This window comes from Gopherus evgoodei, chromosome 1 (genome assembly GCF_007399415.2).
Source record: "Gopherus evgoodei ecotype Sinaloan lineage chromosome 1, rGopEvg1_v1.p, whole genome shotgun sequence".
Taxonomy (NCBI): Eukaryota; Metazoa; Chordata; order Testudines; family Testudinidae; genus Gopherus; species Gopherus evgoodei.
Window position 1 is genome coordinate 54,883,554 of NC_044322.1, and position 14,079 is coordinate 54,897,632.

General features: G+C 42.6%; 1 protein-coding gene across 8 annotated transcripts in view; it reads right to left on the bottom strand.

The window, feature by feature from the left end:
• The window catches only part of FNDC3A (fibronectin type III domain containing 3A), a 195,036-nt gene that overhangs the window by 130,159 nt on the left and 50,798 nt on the right, over window positions 1-14,079 (bottom strand). For 6 of the 8 annotated variants that reach the window (XM_030564883.1, XM_030564891.1, XM_030564938.1 and 3 more), the window contains one exon: window positions 2,915-2,990. In XM_030564883.1, the coding sequence (XP_030420743.1) occupies window positions 2,915-2,990 (76 nt within the window). Of the gene's footprint in view, window positions 1-2,914; window positions 2,991-14,079 lie in introns of those variants that run through there. The other 2 variants (XM_030564931.1, XM_030564922.1) reach the window with 1 other exon arrangement.

The following is a 14,079-nucleotide window of genomic DNA, read 5'->3' on the forward strand; positions in this document are numbered from 1 at the left end:
TATAAGGAAGTGTTATTTACCCTTTTCATAACACAAAAACTAGGGGTCACCAAATCAAATTAATAGGTAGCAGGTTTACAACAAACATAAGGAAATACTTCTTCACACAGTGCACAGTCAATCTGTGGAACTCATTGTCTGGAGACGTGATGAAGGCCAAAAATATAACTGGGTTCAAAAAGAATTAGATAAGTTCATAGATCGTAGGTCCAGCAATGGCTATTAGCCAAGATGGTCAGGGATGCAACCCTATGGTATGGGTGCTCCTAAACCTCTGGGTGCCAGACGCTGGGACTGGACAACAGGGTATGGATTACTCAATAATTGCCCTTTTCAGTTCATTCCTTCTGAAGCATCTGGGACTGGCCACTGTTGCGAGACAGGATACTGAGCTAGATGAACCATTGGCCTGATCCATTATGGCCATTCTTATGTTCTTATAATGTGAGTAAGATTTCATTTCTCCAATGTGACATTCTACAAGCTAGAACATGCTAACAGTAGGGCTTGAGGCTATTTTTTTTTTTAAAGAAAAAGAATACGGGCCTGGAGGCACAAAAGGGGTTAGGGGCTGTGATGTTCAGTGTCACAACTTCCAAGCACCTAGAAAAATCACTGCAATTCACAAAGCCTGAGTTAGGCACCTAGGCTTCCAATATAATGAACAGGAACACAGAGAAACCTAAATGTGTCTACACTGCAAATAAAAACCTGGGGCTGTCCCATGCCAGCTGACTCGGGCTCCCGGGGCTCAGGCAGTTTAATTGCTAGAACCTGAGCTCTGGGATCCTCCCACTTCAGGGTCCCAAAGCTCAGGTTTCAGCCTAAGCCCAGAAGCCTATTATTCAATTAAACAGCCCCTCCGCCTGTGCCCCATGATTCTGAATCAATTGGCATGGGCCAGGTGTGGGTGTTTAATTGTGTGTAGCTTTAGTCTGCAATTCACAAAAATCAGCATGCTGGACAGGGAGCCACCTACTTTAGCCAATGGAAGATGCCGATGAGAGGGGTATTTGCTGAACCCTACTCTCTCACGGAGATTGGTGCCTAAATCTAATGCAGGGCAGAGCCTATCTCTGCTTGTGATTCTCAACTGTGACATCTTTTCTGGAGTTATGTGCCTATGCTGATGAAGCTGTTGCATTCTGGATAAAGTCACTGAATAGCCACACTGGATCTAGAGTCTTCCACATCTTGGACGAGTGCTCTAACCACAAAGCTATAGAATCATTCTCATGCTTGTGCTTGCTCTCTCTGTGTCCAAAATTATTTTTTAATTATTTATCTGAAATACAACAGCTTCAACAGGAGAGACTGAGGGAACCCCACATCAGAGTATCCCATAGCTCAATTGTCAGAAATCCCTGCAGGAGAAGGGGCATTTGAACACCCTAACTATTGGAGTAAAAGTTCTGAGGGTGTCCTCCTCCGCCATCCCCCAAGCTATTTTGTGTGAACTCATCTGCGGGACGTGCTCTGGTAGGCATGCTCAGAGGTTGTCTACTGGATCAGACTTGCACCCAACTCTGGCCTGGTCTACACTAGGAAATTAAGTTGATATAATTGCGTCGCTCAAGGGTGTGAAAAGTCCACACCCTTGAATAATGCAGTTAAATCGACCTACCTGCCCCCTCTGCTCCCCCAGAGACAGCAGAAGGTAAATGGGAGAATTCTCCCATCAACCTAGCTACCGCTTCTCAGGGAGGTGGAGGACCTACATTGATGGGACACCTCTTCCCTTCAGCATAGGTAGTGTCTTCACTGAAGTGCGACAGCAGCGCTGCTGTAGTGCTTTAAGTGAAGACAAGCCCTTAGGCTTGCTTAAGCCCTTAGGCCTACCTAGCTTCCTCCAGGTTGTGAATCACTCTGGGGGTTAGGCAGGAGATAGGCATCCGGCGGTGGCCTAAGGGAAGCAGCAGTGTGCATGCACAGAGGCAGAAACATAGGTGCCTGGGAAACTTTTACTGCAAAAACATAGGCGCCTACAAGGTTTAGTGGGAGTTTTGTGCCTCACAGTGGTCCTGAAACTGGGACTTATGTGCCTAAAACAGGACTTAGGCACCTAAATTCTTTTGTTCATTCAAGCCTAGGCACCTAAATTCTTTTGTTCATCCAGGCCTATGTTTCTACCATGATAGCAGTTCTCTGAAAGTAAAGAGTAAGTGCCTCTAAGAATGCATGAAGTTTACAGATTCATGTCCTGTTAGTGCCAACTTTTTAAGTAGTGCAGTACTATACCACACCTGCATTGGTGAGTACAGGGAGACCAGGAGCACAGAGGCCAGTCTAATGCCAGAAGCACTGCTACTTTCACAACTGGTGCCTATACATTCATGGACTGCTGTGATAGTCACTGCTTCCTGGGCCTGCAGCTATTATAGTGGGAACCGTTTAATGCTCTCCACAAGCGGAATGAAGAGTTCATTTTTTAAAAAAAGTTCACTGCTACATTTCCTATTCTATCTTAAAAATTCCTAGGATTAATTTTACAGTTACCTTCAAATGACTGCCAAACAAACCATTTCCAGACTCAGTAAGTAATTTTCAAAAACTGAATTACAGCTTTAAATTCTAAAATTGAGATGTGCATTTAATAAATAAGCAAAACCATAATTGTTCCTATAGTACTTCTTCATCTGCACTGTAGACTTTACAATAATTTCCTCTGCAGAATCTAATTTCATGATACATGTAAAAATGCACTGGTTATGATTATGATAGTGAAAAGGAAAAAAATCTATACACTAGCATTAACTGGAATCTTCTATAAAACTATTTTAAAATCATATCCTCCTCAACCCTCTTCCTACAACTTCAAAAACCACACATTTACACAATGAAAGAATTTCTTGCAATACCTTTTGTTTATACTGAAATTAATGAGAATATCAAGGAAATACATTATTAACTTTACCTGTAATGCACTGAAACTGCCCATCTTCTCTTCTTATTGTAAAAGCCTCCCCTGGATTAACTTGCACCAGTATAACCTTAAAAATAAAAAGGTGTTTGAAATTGTTACATAGGAATGAGTCACATAACCCAGCGTACCCAACAGGCCATCTTTCTTCCATTTAATGTATACATTCCTTTCCATAGCACGCTGCTTGCTACCTTCTTCCTGGACAGAAATGAATTAAGTTAACATAAAGGTACACACATGACTTAAATATAAATCTTTATGTAAAACATTTTGAAAGTTCAAAGATTAAACCAACAAATGGTTGAGACAATAACTTTATATAATTTACTTTCTGGATTGCTGGCGAAATTTAAAGAGGTACTTCATTTTATATTATTCCAACAACAAATATGACCTATTAACTTGGACATTAATCAAAACATTATAGATAGCTTCATAAAGAAGGCTTATAATTCCTAATATTTGAATATTAATCATAACTGCTTGGCAAATAGCTCTCAGCATGAGGGAAATATTGTGCAATTTCTTTCCTTTCACAGTACTAGTATGTTTCTACTTTCATTAATAGATAAAGCATTACATAAATAATGACAGAATAAGACCACCAGATGTGCAGCTTCAAACACTGTATGTATATTTTTAATCATGGAAATCTGTTTATCCTCCTAATGTTGCAGAACCAGCTTGCTTTTCTATAAATTGTACATTACTTGATAACTGAAATAAACAGAGGAAGACTGATCTGTACCAAAACCAGAAATCTGTAACCTCTTCAGCCTTTTGTGTTTTAATTATTAGCCTGCCTTTCTGTGTGGGAAAGGGCTTTATAATCACTAAAAGAACCTAATTATAATTAAAAACAAACAAAAAAAGAACAGAGTCAGTATCCTCCATGTTTCCCTATTTGGACAGAATCTTTGTCTTGTTCAGTCTAGTTCAGACATTTGGGTCTGTCCAAACATAGTATATGTCCTTTGTCTCATGTAAACTACAATGCAATATTTCTTAATACATATCATCCACCAGTGTCCTGAACATTAAAAATTAACATGCTAAGGAAAATAAATTGGATTTGTGCTTTTTTATGGTGTCCTAAATAAACAAAAATTTGAAGTGTCTCCCCCACTCCCCTCCGTGCCTGTTTATTCACTTTAGGAATAATAAACCACAATTTCCTGTTTTGCTGGAGGACACCTTGGAGGACGAGAAACTGGAGAAATAACTTTCTTAGCCTTCCATTGAAGAGGCAACAGTACTGAAACTTTCACAAAGATCTTAACTCCCAACTGTTTGCTGGGCGTTTAAATTAAGGGGTGAATAAATTGAAATCCTTCTCTGCACAATTGCTAAAGGCTCACATTCTTGGTACTTAACAATTCATAATCTTGACAGTTCTCAAGCAGGACAGAGTATTCCAAATAAAATAAAGTCTGACCTTCTAACTTAAACTAAGAAAAAAGTATTTAAAAACAATTAATAATCCTCCTCTTCCAAAAAACTCTGAAAGAAAACACAATTCAGGCCACCTTTTTAATACTTCATTGAGAGGAAAGAGTGTGGGAAGAGACAAAAGCATTTCCTTTCCCTCGTTTTGCTGATTACCATTACAAATTAAACAAACAAACAAAATAAAATAAAAATAAAAATCACAGTTTTTAATCTCGATTTAATAGTGACTTGATGGGAGTCACTAGATACTCAGCATTCAAAGTCAGGCCACTGATTTCAGTGCCTAAATACTGATTTGGCGTAACTTTAAGTATCTGTTTTTTTTAAAAATCCAAGTTCATATTTTCACACACTGTACAACTCTCCATTTGTTAGCGGTGTTACTTGCCTTTGAAAAACTCCCAGACTGCTGGAACCAAATGGCTACGTTTGTTTTTTTAAAAAGTGAATGCCGTTTTATCAATGTGTGATACATTAAATCTATGAATGTTTTATATAAAATATACAAATGAAAACAGCACACTGTATTCTAGAATTTTTTCATTAATGTCTCTGATCTATTTTATATTTGAGATGGAGAGCCAAATTCTGCTCTCAGTTAAGTTTATGGAATTATTCCAAATTTATATACATTCAAAAGAGCAGAATTTGGCCTGGAGTGTACAGGTCCGGCATTTAAGTGCCAATTCCATAGAAAAACCTTGTGTATGCTGCTACACTTGTACAAAAAAAAAGTGACAAGTAGAAGGAAATCCACTAAAGAGTTCATGGTGATCTACAACAACCGACATATGCAATCAGGGTAAATAATTATTCTCTCCACTAAATTTTTTGCATTGTTAGTTTATAGATTTTAAAATTGTTATTTCAGGGCTTTTCTAAAAACTGCCTAGACGTATGTTTATAAAGCATTTGAATTCCATGGTTTATTTTATTTCATCCTAGTGAAGTCTTAACCTAGAGGTGGGCAAACTACGGCCCATGGGCCACATCCGGCCCGGCAGACCCTCCTGCCTGACTCCTGAGCTCCTGGCCCAGGAGGCTAGCCCCCGGCCCCTCCCCTGCTGTTCCTCCTCCTCGCAGTCTCAGCTCGGTGGCGGGGCTGCAAGCTCTTGTCAGACCGTAGTTCTGCAGCTGTGCTGCTTGACCTGGTACTCTGTGCCGCTCAGTGGCATGGCTGGTTCCTGTCTTGGTGCTCTGGGCAGCGCGGCTGAAGTGCCGCCAGCCGCTGGTGCTCCAAGCAGCATGGTAAGGGGGCAGGAAGCATGGGCGGTTGGATAGAGGGCAGGGGAGTCTGGGGTCGTGGTCAGGGTATGGGGTGTAGATGGGGTCGGGGTGGTCAGAGGGTGGGGAACAGGGTAGTTGAACGGGGGCAGGGGTCCCGGGGGGGCAGTCAGGAAGGAGAAGGGAGGTTGGATGGGGTAGCAGGGGGCAGTCAGGGGCAGGGGTTCCAGGGGCAGTCAGGGGACAGGAAGAAGGGGTGGTTGGATGGGGCAGGGGTCCCAGGGGGAAGTCAGGAAGGAGGGGGGGTTGGATAGAGTGGCAGGGGCAGCGAGGGGACAGGGAGGGAGGGATGGATGGGGCAGGTCCTCGGGGGGGCATCAGGGGACAGGGAACAGGGGGGTGGGATGAGGCAGGAGTCCCACGGGAGTCATCAGGGGGTGAGAAGCAGGGAGGGAGTTGGATGGGGGGGGCCACGCTTCCCCTAATCAGCCCTCCATACAATTTTTGCCCACCCAGGGCCACCTGGGGGGGGCAAGTGGGGCAATTTGCCCCAGGCCCCGCAGGGGCCCCGCAAGCCCTGGCTCAGCGGCAATCTGGGTCTTCAGTGGCGGGGGGCCCTTCAGTGCTGCTGAAGACGCGGAGTGACTGAAGGGCCCCCCGCTGCCGAAATGCTGCCGAAGACCCGGATTGCTCCTCCACTTTGCCCCAGGCCCCCTGAATCCTCTGGGCGACCCTGTGGCCACTCCTGTCTTAGCCTCTCTACTTCATTCTCACTCCCACCCCTTAACCTTTCCAGCTGCCTCTGACACTATTTTTCATTCTTTTTATAGTCCATTCACCCTCAGCTTTTGTGATAATACTATCTTTGCCTCGTTCTCCACTCTCCTGCTAACCCTGTGACCACTCTTCAATGGCTGCTTTTCTGTCTCACTTTTCCAGTGTATAGGGATTACCAAAGAACTATGTTCTTGGGATACTTTTTTCCTTCTACGCTTTATCATTAGATAACTCCAAATGAGCAGATATGGTTAACTACATTTCTATACAGATTACATTAAAAAGAACAAACCAAAAACTAAGGTAAAAGAAAGTTATTGAAGTTACAAGTCAAGAACTCAAAAGCTTGGAAAAGCCACATTTACAGTTGACTGCGCAACCTTAATTCTGCCCCTCTGCATGGAAATATGCTCTGAGTGAGGGAGGAGTATTATGGAAAAATAGTATGTTATCAAAGAACATCATAATGCAGAAGGAGGCTGAATTAAGGTTGCAAGGATGACAATAAATCTGGCATTTCCTAACTTCTGAGCACTTGATTTTGTAGTCTAAGTAGCGTTCTTTTAACAGTGTTTTTTTTTGTTGTTGTTTTTTTGGATGTAATACCCTAGGGTTTTTTCTTTCCTAAAAGGAGAAAGGTAAAAACAAATTCTACTATGTGCAACTATATCCCTCCTTCAGCACCACCCCCCTTTGGACCCGGAATCTTCAGCATAACTGTATAGACTTCTGCTACTTGAGCTAAAGGACTAACAACATTAGCAGGTATCATGGGAACATTGTTTTCTCAGATTGGGAAATGGGGTGCTGGGTCTAGTTAGTGGTTGGAGTGGGGGAATTTAGCTTAGTCTGGCTCTCTCTCCTCTAGCAATGGCAGTTGGGTGAGCTCTGAACTAGCTGGCTGTCTACATTGCAATTTTTTAACCCCACAGTCTGAGTCAGATGACATGGGCCATCTGCGGTTCTTTTACTGCAGCGTAGACATACCCTAATGGTACATCTACACAGCAGTTGGGAAGAATAATTCTGGGCTCAGGTAGATGTACATGTACTAGCTCTGCTTGAGCTAGAGCCTAAAAACAGCAATGGTGCCACAGATTAAAAAACATTTTAATACCCAACAAATATTTGAAATGTTTTTTCTGACATTCATAAGCTTACTTTGTGATCCATTTGCTATCATGTCAAGAAACAAACTGTAACTAAGTGATAAATGCCAGTTTCCTCACAAGACCGAATCATATCACATATTAAAAAGTTCACTAGGTTTTTACTGAAAAAAAAAATGGTTACTAACTTTTCTGTAACTGTTGTTGTTCGAGTTGTGTTGCTCATATCCATTCCCACGTAGATGTGCGCATGCCACGTTCACTGTAGCCAGAAGGTTTTTCCCTCAGTGGTATTTGTTGGGTCGGCTCTAATGTCCCCAGAGTCAAACTCCCATGGCGCTATATATACGAGCCTGCTGCCCCACTGCTCCCTCAGTTCCTTCTTGCCAGCAACTCTGACAGAGAGGTAGGCAGGCAGGTTTTGGAATGGACATGAGAAACACATCTCAAAGAACAACAGATGCACAAGGTTACTAACCATTTTTTCTTCTTCGAGTGCTTGCTCATGTCCATTCCCATGTCGGTGACTCCCAATCAGATGCAGGAGGTGGGTTCAGAGTTCAACGACAAGCAGACTGTAACACTGCTCTGCAAATCCAGGATCATCCTTAGCCTGCTGCGTGATGGCGTAGGGTGTTGCGAAGGTGTGGACTGAAGACTATGTTTCCACCCTACAGATATCCTGGATGTGAACATGTGCCACAAATGTGGCTGAAGACGCTTGCACTCTTGTGGAAAGTGCCTTCAGTGCCAGAGCAGAGACTTTTGCCTTGTCATAGCACATGCAAATAGGAGAAGTACAGAGCACGTTGGCAAAAATGGACCTTCCGTGCACCCCGGGTGAAAAACCGAGATAGCCATCAGGTGTACTTTAATCAGAGACACCCACATCCCTTGCCGCTTCAGATGTAGCAAATATTCCAGAATACATGGTATTGATGCTCAGATGGGTGAGACCCCTTTCTGTACTGACCAGACTGAGAACCTTTTCCATTTTGCCTGATAAGTGGCCCTGGTGGATGGCTTTCTGCTGCCTAACACAACCTCTTGAACCACCCCCAAGCACATTCATTCCAAAGGATTCAGCCATGGAGCTTCCAGGCTGTGAGATAGAGGGATTCGAAGTTTAGATGATGTAGGCATCCATAATCCTGAGAGATTAGATCTAGAAACACAGGTAGGGTGATTTCTATTACCGCCAAGAGCTCCAGGAGAGTGGTGAGCCAGTGCTGACAGGCCGGTGATATCAGAGGTTGCCAACCCCTGATATAGAACATTGCTGTCATGTTGTTTGTAATTGTTGCATCATTGTCGGCTTCCCTTTCAATGGCACCTGCGGTCTCGGTGCTGTAGCCACTCTTGCCTCCAGTGCCGAATCGCACCTGGTTGGTGATGGCAATACCAACAGGGATATTAAGTCCCGTGCTGCCTGGAACACCTCATGGCATTGATGGAAGCTCCAGTCTTGCACTGCTGTGGCTCTCCCTCGAAGGAGAGTTCAATGGCACTGTATTTGATGGCCCCCTCACTGGGGCTGGAGTCAATAGTACCAAACTGGCAGCTTTCGAGCCTGAGTGGCCTTGCATGGGTCTCCTTCTGCCAGTTTCCTTATGACTGGTGGGCTTCGGAGTAGGGGAGCTTACCTTGTCCATTTTGCGTTGTTTCTTTTGCGGCATCAATGAATGTGATCAGTGCCATGTGAGCAGACCTCTTCTGCATGGGCAAACTTTGGTGGGGTCGGGAGTCCCAGGATGCAGATGGCGAGTCCCTCCTTGGCACCAAAGAGGCCAGGCTGTGATGCCTCTCTCTTAAAGAAGCTGGCGCACTTCTTATGGAGGCAGAGGTTCTCGGTGCCGAGTCGGCATGACTTGGCTCCGAGGGAGGGCAAAGAGCCGCCTCCATCAGAAGGAACTTGAGTTTCTGGTCTCCTTCTTTCTGGGTCTGGGGTTTGAAACCTTTACAAATCCTGCAGCAGTCACACAGATGAGATTCACCCAAGCCGAGGCGGCATTGCTAATGGGCATAGGCTCATGGCAAGCCTCACATGGCTTATACCCCAAAGACCAAGGCATGTCCTGGTGCCAGGAAAGAACCCCATTAAATGGGGTCCTACTCTATTACTACTAACTAGGCTGGCTGTAGCAACTAACTGCTAAAATTTTAACTATTTACAGGAGAAAAAGACAAAAGTCCACCGGGGAAAGTATTTGCAAAGCAAGGACAAGCAGTTCCAGCGACCATCACAGGCGGAAAGAAGGAAATCAAGGGGTGGTTGGGCAGCAGGCCCTTATATACAACGCCACAAGGGTGTGACTCCAGAGGGCACTAGAGCTGATCTGACAGATGCCACTGAGGGAAAAACCTTATGGTGACTGCATGTGGTGTGTGCACACCTACATGGGAATGGATATGAGCAAGTACTCGAAGAAGAATCCCTGTTCGGACCAAGGATTGGCAATCTTTGGCACAGGGCCAGTCAGGGAAATCTGCTAGTGGGCCAGGATGGTTTCCTTGCCTGCAGCGTCCACCGGTTTGGGATCAAAGCTACCACTGGGCGTGGTTTGCTGTTCCAGGCCAATGGGGGCTGCGAGAAGTGGCGACCAGCACATCCTTTGGCCCATGCTCCTTTCTGCAGCACCCATTAGCCTGGAATGGCAAACTGCGGCCAGTGGGAGCTGTGATTGGCTGAACCTGCAGACTCTGCAGGTAAACAAACTGGCCTGGCCTGCCAGCAGATTTCCCTGATGGGCCATTAGTCAAAGGTAGCCAATCCCTGGTTCAGACTCATGCAGCTGTTCAAAGCAAGTAAAACAGTGCTTAACATTAAGACCCAAGAACCACATAGATCACAGAATATCAGGAGGTCAACTAGTCCATCCCCCTGCTCAAAGCAATCCCCAGACAGATTTTTACCTCTCTTCCCTAAATGGGCCTCTCAAGGATTGAACTCACAACCCTGGGTTTAGCAGGCCAATACTTGAACCACTGACTTATCCCTTCCCCTTTAAAAAAATATATGGAGATACACCTATCTCATAGAGGTGGAAAGGACCCTGAAAGGCCATTGAGTCCAGCCCCCTGCTTTCACTAGCAGGACCAAATACTGATTTTTGCCCCAGATCCCTAAGTGGCCCCCTCAAGGATTGAATTCACAACCCTGGGTTTAGCAGGCCAATGCTCAAACCACTGAGCTATCCCTCCCCATATCTAAGCTTCTCTCCCGCTCCCCCAAAAGATCTCAACTATTTCATTTAGACTCATGACACTCCTGTGAGATAGATAAGTATTATCTCCATTTTGCATAAAAGGAAATTAAGGTAGTACTAGTGCTCAAAGAGAACACAGTACTCAGAGTTAACACAGGAAGTTTAGAATAGAATACAGCAGAGTTTAGAATAGAAACTCGGGTCTCCTGACTCCTGATGCGTCTAAACTTCAAAATCATCTCTTTCTTCCTTGCCTGACCCTCAGCAGATCAGATCTATGCTCCAACAGGGGGTGCATGGTTGTAGTGACACATATGCTAGGATGTCTAATTAGAGGGCGATTGAACATTTTGAGAGCTGAAGTGAAAGGAAGTTTTAAACTAACAGCGAGCTGAATGCTGTATTGAAGTTTAATATTGGGTTCCATCCTAGACAAAGCAGTATTTCATACTTACAAAGTGCATTTATTGAATTTACTAGTCTTAAACGTTTTGTCCTCTACCAACGTTTCATCACAATATTGTCACAAATAAATTAATGACAGTGGATATACATGGACACCCCTGGTTGGGAAGGGCTCTCTCAGCCCCTTTAACAGCATCTATGTCAAGATCCCATGATCAGGCGTTCGCTGCTCTCTATCTGATATTAAGCAGTGTCCCACACAATACACCAATTAAAAAAATTATAAATTTGAATATTCAAATTCTTTATCTATCACCATTCACCACAGTAAATTACATAGTAATTATAATGTATGTGTAAATGCATGGTTTAGTTGGATCTTCCGTGTCAGACTTCTGATCATAGTTTGAGGAGCAATGCAACAAGTCTGTCCCTCTACTGTGTTTATGTGCCTCAGCTGTAATTTTGAAGTCAAAATAATGGCAAATTACTTATTTAATAATTTGATAACATGCAATCTTACCTGACTCTCCTTTTAGTCAGGAGTTCTTTGCAACCTTTTAACTTGGTCTTCTCTTCCTAAGGGTGCCTCTACATTTCAAATTAAGGTGTATTTGTAGCATATGTAGGCATAACTGCACTACTTTTAATTTAGCTTGCATGGGTAACAAAAGCAGTGAAGATGTGGAAGGAAAGATTTCAGCACTGGCTAACTGCCTCCAGTACAAGCCCACTGGGGACCCAGGGAATATACTCGGGTTGCTAGCCTATTCCAGATATACCTACCATGCTACAATTACACCTTAATTTGTGGTGTAACTGTACCCTCAGTTTGGCCCCATTTCTCAACTCCCTTCTCTAACCCCTCAGCAGATTCCCTGCTTAGCTATATGTTTCAAATGAACAAAGTGACACTTTGCTACTCAATTCATATTGCATATTTAGATACAAGATACGTATCATTAATTCATACCATGACACCTGCTCAGTATCAAACTAGCCCTCATATGGATTAATGTCTAAGATGTGGAAAGAGTTTGGTTCAGTTTATCTCTCAGCCATGAGATTTCCAAGAATGTGCTGCCAAGTTCACTTTCAGTTCTGATTTTGCTGACATCAACCTACCATCATAATTCCAAAAGAGAGAGAATCCATCCATTTGGAGAGTTTTACTTAGTTAAAATACAGAAAGGAAGGGACTTTAATAGCCAGATAAATTTTGGACGAGTCAGACAACTGGAGATATATAGGAAGAGCATTAAAAATTCTCCTACATTACTTAAACTCATTACATACAGGGTCTCCATTACCAAAAAAAAAAAAAAAAGACACATGCGGGAAAATGTTTATTTCCTCAAAACTAGAACAAGAAGGAATTGGATGCCTTGGTGACTTTTGGGATGTCCTTGATCTCTGATGGTGCTGTCACGTTTTTTGTTGATTATTTTTTCCGAGTTTTTTTGTTTTCTTTTTAAAAGCAGGATCTGACCCATAACTCCAATTTGAAAGAGCACAGTAAATATTTCTTGGATGCTTAACCAAATTGGGAGATGAAAGAAATGGACCTGAGGGACAAATTAAAACAATGCTACAGGTGTGAGACTGAGGCTGCAAAGGGAGAAACACGTTGCAAGGGACATCTGTCTAGGTCAGGGTTGTTACCATCTTGACTCAATGGATTGTTGTAGTAAGAATGGAGTTTTGGAGACCAGAAGCTCTTCCAAGCTCAACATCTGCAGACAGGTCTAGAAGTGACCTAACATAGCATACCATGAATAAAGACCGACAGAAACAGATGAAAAAAGATCTTTACATAAGAGGCCTTGGTGAAAATATTTACATCCTCTTAGTCAGCATGACCATGGCATTGTTTTGTAGATAGAATAGTGCAAGTGACAGAAAATGGTGCTGATTCATGCCTGAAAATTCCCTTCAAATGCTCTGTCTTGATGGGCAAAAAGGCTGTGGTTTTTCAAATGTGTTAGCTTAACACAACTAAAAAGTCCCATTAAGATGAAGGCTAACACATTTGTAAGGTTGGGGAGCACAGACCACAGCTAGCTTCAATCATGTCAGTCTGCTTCTTAGCTAAAGATGATGGAAAAGCCCCGTTAAATCAACTCAGCTAACACAACTGAAAATCACACCCTTGTTGCCAATGAAGATATACCGAAAGACAGACTACCTTACCTCATATATATTGCACTGTACTTTACATGAAACAAAGGACAAAAACAATATTAGGATAGACCCAAATGTCTGAACTAGCTTGATCAAGACAAAGATTCTGTCCAAATAAGGAATCATAGAATATACTCTGTTCTTTTTCTTGTTGTTATTGTTTAATTTTACCTCAGTATCCACCATACCTACAACAGGACACAATCATTAATAGACTGCTAGGCTTAGAACACCATCAGCTACTAAAAAGGAAAGAAAGCAACTAGGGCTGTCAATTAATTGCAGTTAACTCATGCGATTACCTCAAAAAAATTAATCGTGATTAAAAAATTAATCGCGATTAATCACAGTTTTAATTGCACTGTTAAACAATAGAATACCAATTGAAATTTATTAAATATTGTGGACTTTTCCTATATTTTCATATATTTTGTATTCTGTGTTGTAATTGAAATCAAAGTGTATATTATTTTTATTACAAATATTTGCACTGTAAAAATGATAAACAAAAGAAATAGTATTTTTCAATTCACTTCATACAAGTTAGGTAGTGCAATCTCTTTGTTGTGAAAGTGCAATTTACATTTTTTTTTTTACATAACTGAACTCAAAAACAAAACAATGTAAAACTTCAGAGCCTACAAGTCCACTCAGTCCTCTTCCTTGTTTAGCAAATCGCTAAGACAAATAAGTTTGTTTACATTTACATGTTGCCCTCTTCTTATTTACAATGTCACCAGAAAGTGAGAACAGGCATTTGCATGGCACTTTTGAAGCTGCATTGCAATGTATTTATGTGCCAGAC